This window comes from Boleophthalmus pectinirostris, unplaced genomic scaffold, assembly GCF_026225935.1.
Source record: "Boleophthalmus pectinirostris isolate CB_2022bp ecotype Guang Dong unplaced genomic scaffold, ASM2622593v1 HiC_scaffold_1, whole genome shotgun sequence".
Lineage (NCBI taxonomy): Eukaryota > Metazoa > Chordata > Actinopteri > Gobiiformes > Gobiidae > Boleophthalmus > Boleophthalmus pectinirostris.
Window position 1 is genome coordinate 4,628,443 of NW_026570970.1, and position 17,395 is coordinate 4,645,837.

General features: G+C 39.8%; 1 protein-coding gene and 1 pseudogene across 1 annotated transcript; both read right to left on the minus strand.

Annotated features, from left to right (window-relative positions):
- Window positions 1-2,527: 2,527 nt before the first annotated feature.
- On the minus strand, window positions 2,528-5,303 carry LOC110167862 (heat shock 70 kDa protein 1-like; annotated as a pseudogene).
- A 1,592-nt stretch (window positions 5,304-6,895) lies between these two features.
- LOC110167858 (heat shock 70 kDa protein 1-like) lies at window positions 6,896-9,679 on the minus strand. Its single transcript, XM_020933253.2, has 2 exons — window positions 9,394-9,679; window positions 6,896-9,126 (listed from the first exon to the last, which is right to left on the minus strand). The coding sequence occupies exon 2, from the start codon at window positions 9,107-9,109 to the stop codon at window positions 7,193-7,195; it is 1,917 nt and encodes a 638-aa protein (XP_020788912.1). The 5' UTR covers window positions 9,110-9,126; window positions 9,394-9,679; the 3' UTR covers window positions 6,896-7,192.
- Between the last annotated feature and the right edge of the window lie 7,716 nt (window positions 9,680-17,395).

The following is a 17,395-nucleotide window of genomic DNA, read 5'->3' on the forward strand; positions in this document are numbered from 1 at the left end:
GGTCTTCATGAAGGTAGAAAGTTTTAATGCCATACTGCGAAACATTCCAGACAAGTAATAACATTTTTGTGGAGAAAAGCGTTTGACGAAAGCTCCACCAGAAAAGTCACACAATGCACCTTTAAAAATCTGACATTACTGTGTGTAAACAATGTTAAAAAGTAAATACGTGCAAGATAACCAGTGTTGTGGAGTAACAGATTACATGTACCGGAGTTATGTAATCAGAGTACAAATTATGAGTAACTGTATTCAGTTACAGTTACTGTTTCAGTGAGTGGTAACTGGATTACAGTTACTTTGTTGAAATAAATGGATTACACAGAGGGATTTTCCTGTTTTCACATTTCGGGCTGTATCCCTTTTTATTTATTTATTTTATTTTTCAGTAATTCCACTCATTCCCGGACACTAAACCAGGTCTAAAACCAGGTCTAAACCAGGACTAAACCAGGTCTAAACCAGGACTAAAACCAGGTCTAAACCAAGACTAAACCAGAACTAAACCAGGACTAAACCAGGACTAAACCAGGACTAAACCAGGTCTAAACCAGGACTAAACCAGGTCTAAACCAAGACTAAAACTAAACCAGGTCTAAACCAGGTCTAAACCAGAACTAAACCAGGACTAACCCAGGACTAAAACCAGGTCTAAACCAAGACTAAAACCAGGCCTAAACTAGGTCTAAACCAAGACTAAACCAGGACTAAACTAGGACTAAAACCAGGTCTAAAGCAGGACTAAACCAGGACTAAATCCAGGTCTACACCAGGACTAACCCAGGTCTAAACCAGGTCTAAAACCAGGTCTAAACCAAGACTAAACCAGGTCTAAACCAGGTCTAAAACCAGGTCTAAACCAAGACTAAACCAGGACTAAAACTAGGTGTAAACCAGGACTAAATCCAGGTCTAAATCAGGACTAAACCAGGACTAAATCCAGGTCTAAACCAGGACTAAAACCAGGTCTAAACCAAGACTAAAACCAGGTGTAAACCAGGACTAAATCCAGGTCTAAAGCAGGACTAAGACAGGACTAAATCCAGGTCTAAAGCAGGACAAAACCAGGACTAAAACTAGGTCTAAACCAAGACTAAACCAGGACTAAGTTAGGACTAAAGCCAGGTCTAAACCAGGTCCAAACCAGGTCTAAACCACGACTAAACCAGGATTTAACAGGACTAAATCATGCTGCATGGACCATGTCTCCTTGTCTTCTGTCAATAATATTTTTTAATTTGGTTCAGTAAAGTCTGGACTTTTTATTTTCTTTTATCAGACAAAACTTCTTATGTTACGATTTCCTCGTCTTTGTTTCTCCACAGCAAATCAAGTAATCCAAAGTATTCAGATTACATTACTCACTTTAAGTAATTTAATGGATTATGTTACAAACTACATTTTGGGGTATGTAATCTGTAATGTGTAGGGGATTACATTTTAAACATCACCTTCCCAACACTGAAGAAAAAAAATCCTCTATATTGTTTCGTAGATGTAGAACTAATGTTGTGTTTGTCCTCAAGGAACAAATTGTACATAAACATTATTTGTAGATGATTTGCGAATACGTCAAACCTCCAGCAGCAGAAGACTCAGGAGTTTTGTACCATCCACGTTCTTTCCCCGTTAGGCCCTAATAAAATGTCAACTAATAATACCACTGATAGTGACGCTCTGCACTTTATTCTTGGTGCTTTGGTGCCACCTGTTGGCTGCATGTGGACTTGTTCCTCCTTAGGTTATCACTAATGTTTTGCTGTGCATTGGTTTCAAGTTTTAAAAGGCCCATGATCTATGTTTTAATGTTATTTCCTCACCAAAAACCAAACCTGTGCTGTGTTTTGTTTTAATCACTAATTTTTAACACTCAGATTCTGAATTTTTAGGCTAATTTCTTCTCTCAAACAGAAAAACACAGTTGATTTCGGTCCTGGAATTGCCAATCTCTTCTATATAAAATGTAGCTGAAATTCATTTGAAAACTACCAATTCATGACATCACAAGGAGGAACAGAGCATTTTGAGCTTTGGCGATGCAGACAGACTAATAATGCAGGTATGTTTTTGATCAGATAACGTCATTCTAACCTGACTTGAGGCTCACAAGAGTAAATTTGGCATAATATAAGACCTTTAATACCTAAACCTACATTAATATAACAGCAGTCAAATGTCAAACGAAGCAAAAATAACATTTATATATTCATGAAATAAAAAGCATTTACTCTGAAAACATTTTTATAGGTGATTTTGATATTTTTAAAAACTTCAAGTCACTGATATCATGTTAAAACTGTTTATAACATCACTTAATTATTTTCTGTTTATTAAAAATATTGTTTCTACTCAGGCAGAAAGAAGAAATGGTAAGAGTAAAAGACATACCTGGTGGAATTTTAGTTTTTTGCCCAATAAAAATATATATAAAGGATGGACTAATCTGCTTTTGACTGAGGGCTTCTATTACTGAATGAAAAATATTTTGTATTTGTGTTTTGCTAATCAATACACACAAGACACTCTATAATATTTATCAGGTTTATTGCAAAATCCAGCATTGCAAATCTTACAATAAATAACATCTTGTAAAAAAGAAAAGAAAACATTTATCGTGCCCTGAAATGTGAAGAACCAGCATCACCGTAGTTCACTGTAAAAACGAATTATTTACATTTGTGATGGTGTCAGGACATAACACTTCTCAAAGCAGCAGAACAGTTGTAAAAAGTAATGAGTCTTTTAACAGTCCACAGTATGTTTCAGTCCCAGAGTTCAGGTCTGCTGCTTTAGTCCACCTCTTCGATGGTGGGCCCCTGGGAGCCTCCGCGGGCCTCCTCTCTGCAGGTGCTTGTGGGTGGGGCTCCCTGGTAGAGTTTACTGATGATGGGGTTGCACACTTTCTCCAGCTCCTTCTGCTTGTGCTGGTACTCCTCCACCTCAGCCAGCTGGTTGTTGTCCAGCCAGCTCATGGTCTCCTCACACTTGTCCAGCAGCTTCTTGCGGTCGTCCTGGCTCAGTTTGCTGCTCACGGCCTCGTCCTGGACGCTGTTCTTCACGGTGAACACGTAGGCCTCCAGAGCGTTCTTGGCACTGACCCTGTTCCTCTGGACTTCGTCCTCAGCTTTGAACTTCTCTGCGTCCTGCACCATCTTCTCGATCTCCTCTTTGCTGAGCCGGCCCTTGTCGTTGTTGATGGTGATCTTCTTCTCTTTGCCGGTGCTCTTGTCCACGGCGGACACGTTCAGGATGCCGTTGGCGTCGATGTCAAAGGTCACTTCGATCTGAGGGACGCCTCGGGGGGCAGGGGGGATGCCCGACAGCTCGAAGCGGCCCAGCAGGTTGTTGTCCTTGGTCATGGCGCGCTCCCCTTCGTACACCTGGATGAGGACTCCGGGCTGGTTGTCGGAGTAGGTGGTGAAGGTCTGGGTCTGCTTGGTGGGGATGGTGGTGTGTTGCGTTTGATGAGAGCGGTCATGACGCCTCCGGCCGTCTCGATGCCCAGGGACAGAGGAGCCACGTCCAGCAGCAGCAGGTCCTGGACCTTCTCAGAGGTGTCCCCGGAGAGAATGGCGGCCTGGACGGCCGCGCCATACGCCACCGCCTCGTCTGGGTTGATGCTCTTGTTCAGGTCGCGGCCGTTGAAGAAGTCCTGCAGGAGTTTCTGGACTTTAGGGATCCTGGTGGAGCCTCCCACCAGGACTATGTCATGGATCTGTCCTTTGTCCATCTTGGCGTCCCTCAGGGCCTTCTCCACAGGCTCCAGTGTTCCCCTGAACAGGTCTGAGCACAGCACAGCTCCTCAAAGCGCGCTCTGGTGATGGAGGTGTAGAAGTCCTGTCCCTCAAACAGAGAGTCGATCTCGATCTCGATGCTGGCCTGGGAGCTGGAGGAGAGGGTCCTCTTGGCCCTCTCACAGGCTGTGCGCAGCCTCCTCAGGGCCCTCTTGTTCTGGCTAATGTCCTTCTTGTGTTTCCTCTTGAACTCCTCCACAAAGTGGTTGACCATGCGGTTGTCAAAGTCCTCTCCTCCCAGATGCGTGTCTCCGGCCGTGGCCTTGACCTCAAAGACGCCGTCGTCAATGCTGAGGATGGACACGTCGAAGGTGCCTCCTCCTAGGTCAAAGATGAGGACGTTGCGTTCTCCGGAGCGGCCTTTGTCCAGGCCGTAGGCGATGGCGGCAGCCGTGGGCTCGTTGATGATTCTCAGGACGTTGAGGCCGGCGATCACACCTGCGTCTTTAGTGGCCTGTCTCTGGGAGTCGTTGAAATAGGCCGGGACTGTGATGACGGCGTTGGACACTTTGTGGCCCAGGTAGGCCTCTGCCACCTCCTTCATCTTCACCAGGACCATGGAGGAGATCTCCTCGGGGCTGAAGGTCTTGTCCTCTCCTTTGTACTCCACTCTGATCTTGGGCTTGCCTCCGTCATTCACCACTTTGAAGGGCCAGTGCTTCATGTCGGCCTGCACCGTGGACTCGTCAAACCTGCGGCCGATCAGCCTCTTGGCGTCAAACACTGTGTTGTTGGGGTTGAGGGCCACCTGGTTTTTGGCGGCATCTCCGATGAGGCGCTCGGTGTCGGTGAAGGCCACATAGCTGGGGGTGGTCCTGTTGCCCTGGTCATTGGCGATGATTTCCACCTTTCCGTGTTGGAAGACGCCAACACACGAGTATGTGGTGCCCAGGTCAATGCCCACTGCCACTCCTTTTGCAGACATGATTCTGTATTTGTTTCCTGAAAAATAATAAATAAAACTATTTAGTTCATTTGAAGTCATTTCTGTAACTATTAGTATAACTACAACTGTTATAACAAGTAAACTACTTCTCATGCAACAGGGAATATTTATTATACAGAAAAATATTACAATAGTTTAAATATGTTTAGAATGAATACTAGAAATCTAAATAATAGTTCTTTAATAATATGACTTTTATAATTTACAAGGTCTTCAGATATTTCATAAAAAACAAACAAGCAAACAAAATAAATGTTTAGATTACTTACAGTTCAATGAAAGAGTTGTGTGTTGAATAAGTCTGTAGTCTCAGTTTTCTTCTGTCTCTGCTCTGTAGAGTCTCGTCGTTGTATTTCTCTGTAGATCTCAGTAGTTTTCTGTAGATCTCAATAGTCTTCTATATTTCTCTTCAGTTCTTCTCTGTGTCTCTGTAGAGTCTCGTCGGTGTATTTCTCTGTAGTTCTGTGTATTTCTCTGTATTTTTCTGTATTTCTCTGTAGTTCTTCTCTTGTGTTTCTCCTTTTGCAGTTCTTCTGTTCTGTTCTTCTCCTCTCGCTCCTCTCTCTCTATTTATGCTTCTCCCGCTTCTTCTTCTGGCTCTTTCTGGAAACGTCCCGCCCCCTCTGTGATTCTGTCCAATCAGAGCCCTGAGTGACAGTGCAGCGTGATGACGTCACACCCCCTCCCTCCTCCCTCGAACATTCTCCTGAGTTCTCGGCTCCTGACAGAAACGCGGAGAAAACACCAGAAAACTGTAATAGATAAAGTTTAGGGCTCTTTAGAGAACCCTTCCATTTAAAGGTGCACTGTGAAACTTTTTGGTTGGGACTCCGTTACTTACTTGTTTCTATATAATATAATATATAGAAATTAAACAAAAATATGAACTCAAATAAATTAAAAAATTTGAGGCCAAAACTGGAAACTGAATTGTGAAATGTATAGATTAGGAATTATGTTAAAATCTCGTCTTGTCTCGTTCTCATGGACCCAACCTCGATTCTTGTGGATATTGTGTCTCGTCCCGTCTCTAATATTTTGTGTTTAGAGCAACAACATTATTTGGCTCTGACTGCATCATTGCTAATGAAATATTTACAGCTTTTACCACTTTTTAAACCAAACCTTTTATTCTATTTGATCAATTAAAGTAACAAAATTGCTCTTTGTTATTATATTATATTGTGATTTCTGAGCTACTGTGTTCGAATAATTTCCCTTGTGGATCAATAAAGTTTATTTAAGTCTAAAATGTACACGGTGAATTATGGATAATGTTATTTTTTTGAAACAGGTGAGATATTTCTTCATGGTTTAATGCAACTTTACTAGAACTTGACAAAAGTTATCGGCAAGTAAACAACTGTTTTTGAACTGGTCATGTTTTATGCCAGTAGTCTTCATTTTTTTTTTTTTTTTTTTTCCCCATCCAGTGCATTCAAAATAACACCTTTAACAGGAGACTTGATCCTCACACTGCCAAAAATCAAAGTCTTGTCAAGTTAAGATGACTGGAATTAAGAAAATTTTATCATGATTTGAGTAAATTTCACTTGACAGGTAAAATTATCTGCCAATGGAACAAGACTTTTTGTAGGTAAAATATAAAAAAAAAACATCTTGCTGCACTGAAAATAAGAAAAACAACAACTTTTTGCACTGACAATAAAAAACTAAATTGAATGTTGCTTTAATTAAGAGAAACACACTTATTCCATTGGTGGATAATTTTACTTTTCAAGTTGAATTGACTCAAATAAAGTTAAATATTCGTAATTTAAATCATTTTAACTTATCTAGATATTGTTTTTTAACCAGTGCATTCAAAAGTTTGCAGATTAATTCACTGCATAGCGAGTGTTGAGACCCCATCTAACTAACGGTCATTTTGTTCAGTTTAAACAATATTTTAATTATGAATACTGTGGAATTTAAAACATGTATTTATATGAACCCAACTTGGACTAAGTTGAAAAGCACAACTGCTTTTTCTTGTACCACACTGACATTTGTTAAACTTACTCTGTTCAACCTACATTCGTTAAAATTCATTAACATAATCTGTTACATTTAACCTGCCTCTTGAAATTAACATCTTAACATTTTGTGATTTTCTTCTTCTCTGCATTAGGAACAAGAAAAGAAATCACAGAAGTTCATCTTTTATCTCATTTATTGAAAAAGACCAACAGTACAAAACAACAACAACAACAACATATTTAATGTAGAAGTTGGACAAAATGAAGACGAGTGGTTCTCAGTCCAGCTCAGATCACCACATTTTCTCACTGGACGTTAAAGTGCAAAGGTTTTTCAAAAATATATTAACAGTCAAGTATTTACATGTAGCTTATTATAAAATATAATATTCTAGTAGTTGGAAGCACATTGTAATAAAGAGTCTTTTAACAGTCCACAGTATGTTTCAGTACCAAAGTTCAGGTCTGCTGCTTTAGTCCACCTCTTCGATGGTGGGCCCCTGGGAGCCTCCGCGGGCCTCCTCTCTGCAGGTGCTTGTGGGTGGGGCTCCCTGGTAGAGTTTACTGATGATGGGGTTGCACACTTTCTCCAGCTCCTTCTGCTTGTGCTGGTACTCCTCCACCTCAGCCAGCTGGTTGTTGTCCAGCCAGCTCATGGTCTCCTCGCACTTGTCCAGCAGCTTCTTGCGGTCGTCCTGGCTCAGTTTGCTGCTCACGGCCTCGTCCTGGACGCTGTTCTTCACGGTGAACACGTAGGCCTCCAGAGCGTTCTTGGCACTGACCCTGTTCCTCTGGACTTCGTCCTCAGCTTTGAACTTCTCTGCGTCCTGCACCATCTTCTCGATCTCCTCTTTGCTGAGCCGGCCCTTGTCGTTGTTGATGGTGATCTTCTTCTCTTTGCCGGTGCTCTTGTCCACGGCGGACACGTTCAGGATGCCGTTGGCGTCGATGTCAAAGGTGACTTCGATCTGAGGGACGCCTCGGGGGGCAGGGGGGATGCCCGACAGCTCGAAGCGGCCCAGCAGGTTGTTGTCCTTGGTCATGGCGCGCTCCCCTTCGTACACCTGGATGAGGACTCCGGGCTGGTTGTCGGAGTAGGTGGTGAAGGTCTGGGTCTGCTTGGTGGGGATGGTGGTGTTGCGTTTGATGAGAGCGGTCATGACGCCTCCGGCCGTCTCGATGCCCAGGGACAGAGGAGCCACGTCCAGCAGCAGCAGGTCCTGGACCTTCTCAGAGGTGTCCCCGGAGAGAATGGCGGCCTGGACGGCCGCGCCATACGCCACCGCCTCGTCTGGGTTGATGCTCTTGTTCAGGTCGCGGCCGTTGAAGAAGTCCTGCAGGAGTTTCTGGACTTTAGGGATCCTGGTGGAGCCTCCCACCAGGACTATGTCATGGATCTGTCCTTTGTCCATCTTGGCGTCCCTCAGGGCTTTCTCCACAGGCTCCAGTGTTCCCCTGAACAGGTCTGAGCACAGCTCCTCAAAGCGCGCTCTGGTGATGGAGGTGTAGAAGTCCTGTCCCTCAAACAGAGAGTCGATCTCGATGCTGGCCTGGGAGCTGGAGGAGAGGGTCCTCTTGGCCCTCTCACAGGCTGTGCGCAGCCTCCTCAGGGCCCTCTTGTTCTGGCTAATGTCCTTCTTGTGTTTCCTCTTGAACTCCTCCACAAAGTGGTTGACCATGCGGTTGTCAAAGTCCTCTCCTCCCAGATGTGTGTCTCCAGCCGTGGCCTTGACCTCAAAGACGCCGTCGTCAATGCTGAGAATGGACACGTCGAAGGTGCCTCCTCCTAGGTCAAAGATGAGGACGTTGCGTTCTCCGGAGCGGCCTTTGTCCAGGCCGTAGGCGATGGCGGCGGCCGTGGGCTCGTTGATGATTCTCAGGACGTTGAGGCCGGCGATCACACCTGCGTCTTTAGTGGCCTGTCTCTGGGAGTCGTTGAAATAGGCCGGGACTGTGATGACGGCGTTGGACACTTTGTGGCCCAGGTAGGCCTCTGCCACCTCCTTCATCTTCACCAGGACCATGGAGGAGATCTCCTCGGGGCTGAAGGTCTTGTCCTCTCCTTTGTACTCCACTCTGATCTTGGGCTTGCCTCCGTCATTCACCACTTTGAAGGGCCAGTGCTTCATGTCGGCCTGCACCGTGGACTCGTCAAACCTGCGGCCGATCAGCCTCTTGGCGTCAAACACTGTGTTGTTGGGGTTGAGGGCCACCTGGTTCTTGGCGGCATCTCCGATGAGGCGCTCGGTGTCGGTGAAGGCCACATAGCTGGGGGTGGTCCTGTTGCCCTGGTCATTGGCGATGATTTCCACCTTTCCGTGTTGGAAGACGCCCACACACGAGTATGTGGTGCCCAGGTCAATGCCCACTGCCACTCCTTTTGCAGACATGATTCTGTATTTGTTTCCTGAAAAATGATAAATAAAACTATTTAGTTCATTTGAACTCATTTTTGTAACTATTAGTATAACTACAACTGTTATAACAAGTAAACTACTTCTCATGCAACAGGGAATATTTATTATACAGAAAAATATTACAATAGTTTAAATATGTTTAGAATGAATACTAGAAATCTAAATAATAATTCTTTAATAATTTGATTTTCTAAATCTACAAGGTCTTCAGATGTTTAATTGAAAAACAGTTTAGAAAAATATTGTAGGTTACTTACAGTTCAATGAAAGAGTTGTGTGTTGAATAAGTCTGTAGTCTCAGTTTTCTTCTGTCTCTGCTCTGTAGAGTCTCGTCGTTGTATTTCTCTGTAGATCTCAGTAGTTTTCTGTAGATCTCAATAGTCTTCTATATTTCTCTTCAGTTCTTCTCTGTGTCTCTGTAGAGTCTCGTCGGTGTATTTCTCTGTAGTTCTGTGTATTTCTCTGTATTTTTCTGTATTTCTCTGTAGTTCTTCTCTTGTGTTTCTCCTTTTGCAGTTCTTCTGTTCTGTTCTTCTCCTCTCGCTCCTCTCTCTCTATTTATGCTGCTCCCGCTTCTTCTTCTGGCTCTTTCTGGAAACGTCCCGCCCCCTCTGTGATTCTGTCCAATCAGAGCCCTGAGCGACAATGCAGCGTGATGACGTCACACCCCCTCCCTCCTCCCTCGAACATTCTCCCGTGTTCTCGGCTCCGACAGAAACGCGGAGAAAACACCAGAAAATGTTTTTTTATTTTTCAGTTTTAAATGTGAGGAGACAACTTGCCGAACATATCTTCTGCTCCGATATGGGTCGAAACGTAAGCAGTTGTTTGCATTGCACACAGATCGAGTATGTTTAGCAACAACTGGATCTGTGAAAAAGTAAACATTTAGCGCTATTAAACGAGTCCAGTTCTTATTAGAGCAAGACTAAAAAGTGTAGGTCAATGCAAAGCAAAAGGAATAAAAAAAATAAAATAAAATAAAAAAAAACCTGCAAAGATAGACTATTAAAACAATAACAAACAAAAACAAACCGATTTTTACTCGTTTCACATTTGCATTTAGACGTACATGTAGACCTATGACATATGGCTCGATTTTGGTCATCGGCTGATAAATAAACAAACAAACAAGCAAACAAATAAATAGCATGTCTTTTGCTGTTTGACTGTGAACTACTTCTTAATTCCATACTACGGGAGTACCACTAGATGGCAGTGTTGTAGCGCTTGTGCTGCAGGGCTCTTCGACGTGTTATATATTGCATTTCAACATAAAATAAATGGATTTTAACATTTCTTATTGCGTGTTTTTGTTGAACGTGAATTCATTATTCCCATAACTTCGGTTTGATCCCGCGGTCGCTGGTTTTCAGCTGACATCACAGCATTTTACAGTATACAATAACTGTAAAAATTTGGTTAAAATGACGATTTTTGTTGTAATCCAGTGGGTTCTTGGGTTTGTCGTTAACAGAAATGATCAGGTTAAAGTGCCTATGACATTTTACTAAAAACACAGTTAAGCTCATTCTCTTTTATTATTATATGATTGTATAATAATAGTAAATAGTAGTAGTAGTAATAATAGTAGTAGTATAGTAGTAGTAGTAGTAATAATAGTAGTAGTAGTTGTTCTTGTTCTTCTTGTTAATAATAATAATAATAATAATAATAATAATAATAACCCCAACTGACGAAGCAATCATCAGACAGATCAACCAGGAGGAGTTCAATGACTTCTCGTACACTGCACCAGAGGAGACGCAAACCTAAATACTCCCACATACACGTATATAAATATAATATAAAATATAAATATATACGTATATAGTAATATACAAATGCTATTGGTTGTTGTTACCTTCAGAAATAAGTAGTTGGATTGTTCGGGCGGAGCGATTAACACCGGCTCGAGGCTCCCCAGTACGCACAGGGCTACACGGCGTGCGTGGTTCGGGCCTCGCCCTTGGGTGTGGCGCTCACCGGCGTCGTCTGCGGGGATCCCGAGGGGAGCGAACGACGAGTGAACGCAACAACTTTGGAAAGACACCACGGCACCGAAAAAAGGTGTGGATTTTGGGGAGGACTTGGAGGTCATTAAAAAAACACTGAATGACTTGTCAAATAGGATGTCAAGTCTGGACAATTTACTGGAGGAGATCCAGGCCCTGAAAGCTCTGGTGAAAGAAAAAGACAAGCTCGTAATGCAACTGGAACAGAGCTTGGAGTAGAGGAGTTGGAGCAGTACTCCAGAAAAGAGGATGTTTTGATATCTGGATTAGAAACTAAACATCGCTCATATGCCAGAGTTGTGAATCCAGGTGGAACTGCAGGAGAAGACGCACCACCTGAAGAGCTTCGCACACTGGAGCAGCAAGTGACTGACTATTTTCTCAAAAAAGTTATTAACATTCAACAAAACACAATATCTGCATGCCATACACTTCCAAACAGGAATGGTAAAAATAAACCATCCATCATTGTGAGATTTAGAGCTCCTGAAACAGGCAAAAAAACTGAAAGGCACAAATGTATATGTCAATGAGCACTTGACCAAGAGAAATGCTGAGATTGCAAGAGAAAGTTTTTTAAAAAGGCAAAACAAAATAGTAGCAACATGCGTCTGGAACTGTCGAGTTTGGATGAGGGTCAATGAAGGAACAAATGCCAAACAGGTCAGGAAAGTGGATGATCTTGACAAATTCAAACAAACCAAATGAAATGCCTTAAGTATGAAGTGTATCAGAATATGTGGCTAGTTATATACAAACAGGAATTTGGAACAAACAAACAAATATGAATTATATACAGGAATTAGATACAAAAATAAATGAACATATTATCATGAAGGACTGTGAATATTATAATGAGGAACAGTTTAACAATCAAAACATTGAAGATGATACTCTGACTATCATCCACATAAACAGCCGAAGTTTCTACAGTAAATTATCAGAAATAAAAGAATACATGAATAACTTTAAGAAGGAGTTCAATATCACTGCAATCACAGAAACATGGTTTAGAGATGACATCATGAATGAGGCACAGTTGGATGGATATGAACTTTTCTCAGTAAATAGAAAGAGCAAAAGAGGTGGAGGGGTGGCATTATATATACATTCTGATTTAAATTGCAAAATGGTAAATGAAATAACAACAATTGATAATAATAATGGAATCGAAATTGTAACCGTGGAAATTACATCTGCAACAACAAAACATATTTTAATAAGCTGTGTATGCAGAGCACCAGACTCTTGTGCTCAACAGTTTACTGAAAGACTAATAGAAATGTTTGATAATCATAGAAATATGAATCAGTTTATATGTGGAGATTTTAACATTAACTTGGGAAATCAAGAGGACCAAAAAGCAGTTGACTTCTTAAACTCAATGAATAGCCTGGGATTAATTCTACTGATACACAAACCAACCAGAATTACAGCACAAACAGTTATTGACAACATCTTTACAAATATAAATGAAGATATTGTGTTAAGTGGGATTCTAATAACAGATATTAGTGATCATTTACCCATATTTACAGCTTCTAAATATAAGAACAGAATAAAACAAAGCAAGAGTGTCAAATTGTCAAGAAACAGATCAGTGAAAGCCCTAAAGGCACTAAATGAAGATCTCAAAGCACAAAGATGGGATGCAGTTTATGTCAATGATGTCAATCAAGCGTACAACTCATTTATAGATACAGTGATAAAATAGTATAATAAAATTTGTCCTTTATTACCCTCCCGACAGAAAAGGGAAGATAAACGGATGACCAAAGGAATAAATGCATGTAAAAAGAAAAAAATATCTGTATAAATGTTTTGTAAAAACACAAACAATGGAGGCAGACGACTGGTATAAGAAATATAAAAATTAATTAGTATGGATTATCAAAAAAAGAAAAAAGATTATTACGATAAACAAATAAGTAAAAACAGAAATAACATAAAGGCAACTTGGGGCATAATAAAAAGAGTGTTAAACAAGAAAGTGAAACATCCTTATCCACACTACTGTGTAAAGAAAAATATTGACATACGATGAAAAACAAATATGAAATGAGTTTTGTGAATATTTTGCTAATGTTGGGTCCAGCCTTGCAGGAAATCCTTTTAAAAAGTTAGAAGATAATTTAACTAATGATAATGTGAACAGTATTGTTCTGGACAAAGTGGGAAAAGATGAAATAATAAAAATTGTTAAAAACTGTGGAAACAAAAGATCAACTGACTGTGAGGGTTTGGACATGATGATTGTGAAAAATATAATTGATGGTGTAATTGAGCCTTTCACATACATATGCAATCTATCATTAACAACGGGAGTTTTCCCAGATAAAATGAAATTAGCAAAAATAGTTCCTCTTTATAAACATTTTGATAAACATAACTTCTCAAACTATAGGCCAGTCTCACTGCTTCCACAGTTTTCAAAATATTGGAGAAGGTGTTTTCAATAAGACTTGATAGATTTTTTTGCAAAAACAAAACATATTGAATGATAATCAGTATGGATTTAGAGCAGAGCATTCAACAGCAATGGCAATAATGGAACTAACCGAAAAAATAGCAACTGAAATTGACAATGGTAATTATTTTTTAAGTATATTCATTGACTTACAAAAAGCTTTTGATGTAATAAACCATTCAAGATTACTTATGAAAATGAACAAGTATGGCATTCGAGGGGCAACTCATCAGTGGATAGTGAGCTGTTTAGAAAACAGAAAACAACATGTACAACTCAGCAACACCGAATCAGAAAGGTTTGATATCAAATGGGGTGTGCCCCAAGGCTCGATTCTTGGGCCCAAATTATTTATATTGTACATGAATGATTTTGTTAAAGTTTCCGAGCTTGGGAAAATTCTATTTGCTGATGACACAACATTATTTTACTCTGGAAAAGACATAAAAAAGGTCACAAGTAAAGTTAACGAAGAGCTAAGAAAAGTAAAATATTGGTTTGATTTAAATGGATTGATTCTGAATGTTAAAAAAACAAATTTCATTTTATTTAATGATAAAAAGAAAAAAGACAACATAAAATTAGAAATAGATAGGGGTGTGCAAAAATATCGAAATATCGTATCGTTTAATGTGATGATACAGTATCGATATCGTGGGCTGCTGTATCGATATATCACCAAGAGTATTTTTAGGTGTGTTTTACTAAATTATTTTGTTACAGCTACAGTTTTGTTGCTTGTGGAGTGAAAGGAAACTCATTTATCCGACACATTTGACATTTTCACTGTTTTGATGATTAAAATTTTTGTGTTTCATATGAACTTTGCACAAGAAGTGGTTTAACAAAGACTTTTAGTATCACAGCCACGATTTAGCTTTTATTTTTTATTGAACTGTATCGAATCAATTTGAAATATATCGAATCAAAAGTGCACTGTATCGAGATATGTATCGTATCGTGGCCTGTGTATCGAGGTATGTATCGTATCGTGGCCTGTGTATCGAGGTATGTATCGTATTGTGGCCTGTGTATCGAGGTGTGTATCGTATAGGCAACTTCTTAATGATACCCAGCCCTAGAAACAGATTAGATACAAATTCAAAGAGTAAATGAAACCAAATTTTTAGGAGTTATGATTGATGAAGGTCTAAACTGGAGTTTGTCTCATATAAATGACACAAAAGGCAAAATTTCCAAAGCCACGGCTGTTCCGCATAAAATAAAGTTCTCACTAAATAGTCCAGCATTATTAACTTTGTTTAACTCTATAATTGTACCAGATCTGATGGACTGTGTGGAAATTTGGGGTTCAACATGTAAAACTTTCCTACAACTAGGGATGGGCATTCGATGAAATGTTCTTAATCGATCGTCAGAAGAATTAACGATCGATTATCGATTAATCATTAACGTTTTTATATTAAAATGATCATCATTATTATTACTATCTGCACTACTAATCTGCATAAATAAATTAAACTTTCCGACATATAAACCGTAACGACTCTAGAGCCACATCAGCTGTTTGACATTATAATGTGTTTAATTCAGTTTTGTACAACTTTCACAGAAACGAAACTTAAAACCACATCACTAATTTGCATAAACTAAGCGAAGATAAAACAACAGCTCTTGTGTCGCTGATGTGGTTCAATTTCTGTCAGATTAAAAGACATGACTCAGGTGAATACAGGTTAGTGTGACCAGATTTGTGTTTGTCAAAACCAGGACAGCGTACGGGGGGAGGGGGGCGGGGCCTCGTCATCCACATTGAGCGACTCTCACCTGGAAAAACTTTTTCCCACTGGACACAGAAACATATGTGCTGCTTTATACACTGTGCACATGGACTCACACTTGTCCCAACGCAACGGAAAGTGTGAAATTTCTTGTACAAATCATCTTTAAATCCACATTTGTGCTTCGGTTCGTTACAGACTGACCCACTGTTTGTGTCTCGCTCCTTCTGATGCAGAGACACATGTACACACCTGTTTTGTCACACCACACACAGCAACATACATTCAGTTTGTCGATTAAAATTAACGTAATCGATGAAATTCTTAGTGATCAATTATCGATTAATCGACTAATCATGCCCATCCCTAATTACAACCTTTATTTATTTGGCAAAAAAAGGGCCTTGAGAATGATCACCAACAGTCATTGTAGAGAGACAAACAACCCAATATTTGTTCAACTTAAAGTGTTGAAAATGCAGGATATTGTCGACTTAAGTCTCCTCAAAGTCATGTATAAAGCAAAGTGCAATGTGTTACCTGTAAATATTAAAAAACTGTTTGAGATGAGAACAAAACACTACAATTTAAAAGGAACCGACATGTTTAAAAAACCCAGATTCAGAACTGAGGTTGTGGAGCGAAGTGTCGCTGTGAAAGGAGTTTGTTTATGGAAGAGTCTTGACAAAGAAATAAAAGAATCAAGTACAATGACGACATTTAAAAAACATATAAAATCGAATGCAGTGTGTTTGTATGAAAAAGAAAACTAAGTTGTGTATAATAATGAAGATTTACTGTTTGCAATTGATCAGTAATTGTGCCTGAACTGATCTGGAATGTTTCGTAACCATCGGTGTTTATGCTTTGTCTTGAAAAAGGAAAGGGGGGCAGATAACATAAGATTTTTTCTTCTTTCTGCTCCTTTTCATTCATTTCTTGTGTGTTTGATGTTGTGACACTGTCGATGTCTTTTTATGCTTTATGAATGAAATAAATAAATAAATAAAAGTAAAATAATATCCTCTAAAGTCTGGCATTTTTTAGTTTTCAGTTTGAACTGAAAAGTGAAATATTACCTTGATCAAAATGCCCTTCGTACATTATACTGTTCATTGGTTCTCCCTTATTTCACATACTGAGTTGAAGTGTGGGGGACACTTACCAATGTTCACTTCATCCATTGATCATATTACAGAAACGAGCTTTGCGAATCATCCATAAAGTTGTTTTTTTTAGAACACACCCATAATCTTTTTATTCAATCCAAGCTCCTCAAAATTCCTGAACTTGTACAATATTATACACTGCTCATTTTATTCAGAGCATGCAAAACTTTACTACCGCGTAATATTCAAAGTTTATTCAAAATGAGAGAGAGAACTTATCATTTTAGAGGGTATGGAAATTTCAAATTGCCTAATGTACGAACGACCCGTGAAAGTTTCTGTGTGTCTGTATGTGGTGTAAAACTCTGGAACAGACTGGATCCACGTCTCAAGCAACGACAAAATATCCATAAATTCAAGTTGTTCTATAAACATATGGTCTGGTCACAGTATTTGGAGAGTGGGTCGTAATATTAGAACAAAACTGCCTCTGTAGCGCTGGTTTATATCTGTTGTCTTCTTACCTTTGCTGGTTTGTTCTGTCCATTACATTACTTGTATTTGTTGTTTCTTACCATTGTCTGGATCCTTAACTTTACCATTGTTGGTACATTTATGTTCTACTACTGAACTATAACAGCGACTCTTTGTCTGCACTTGTAAATAGCTCATATAGTTTAATTCAAAATGACTGAAAAATGCAAAAGAAGCTCATTGTGTTAGATTATGAAGAGTTGGGGTGGGATTAAATAAGTTTTCTTCTTCCCACTCCTTTTTGGGCAAAAGAGTAATAATAATAGTTTAAAATTTTGTTGTTGCTGTTGTTATTTTTATTTATTTATTTTTTGTTGTTGTTATTTTCATTTCTATTATGATTTCACTTATGTGTGGATCTTTCACTTGCCCAAAATAAATGCATAAATAAA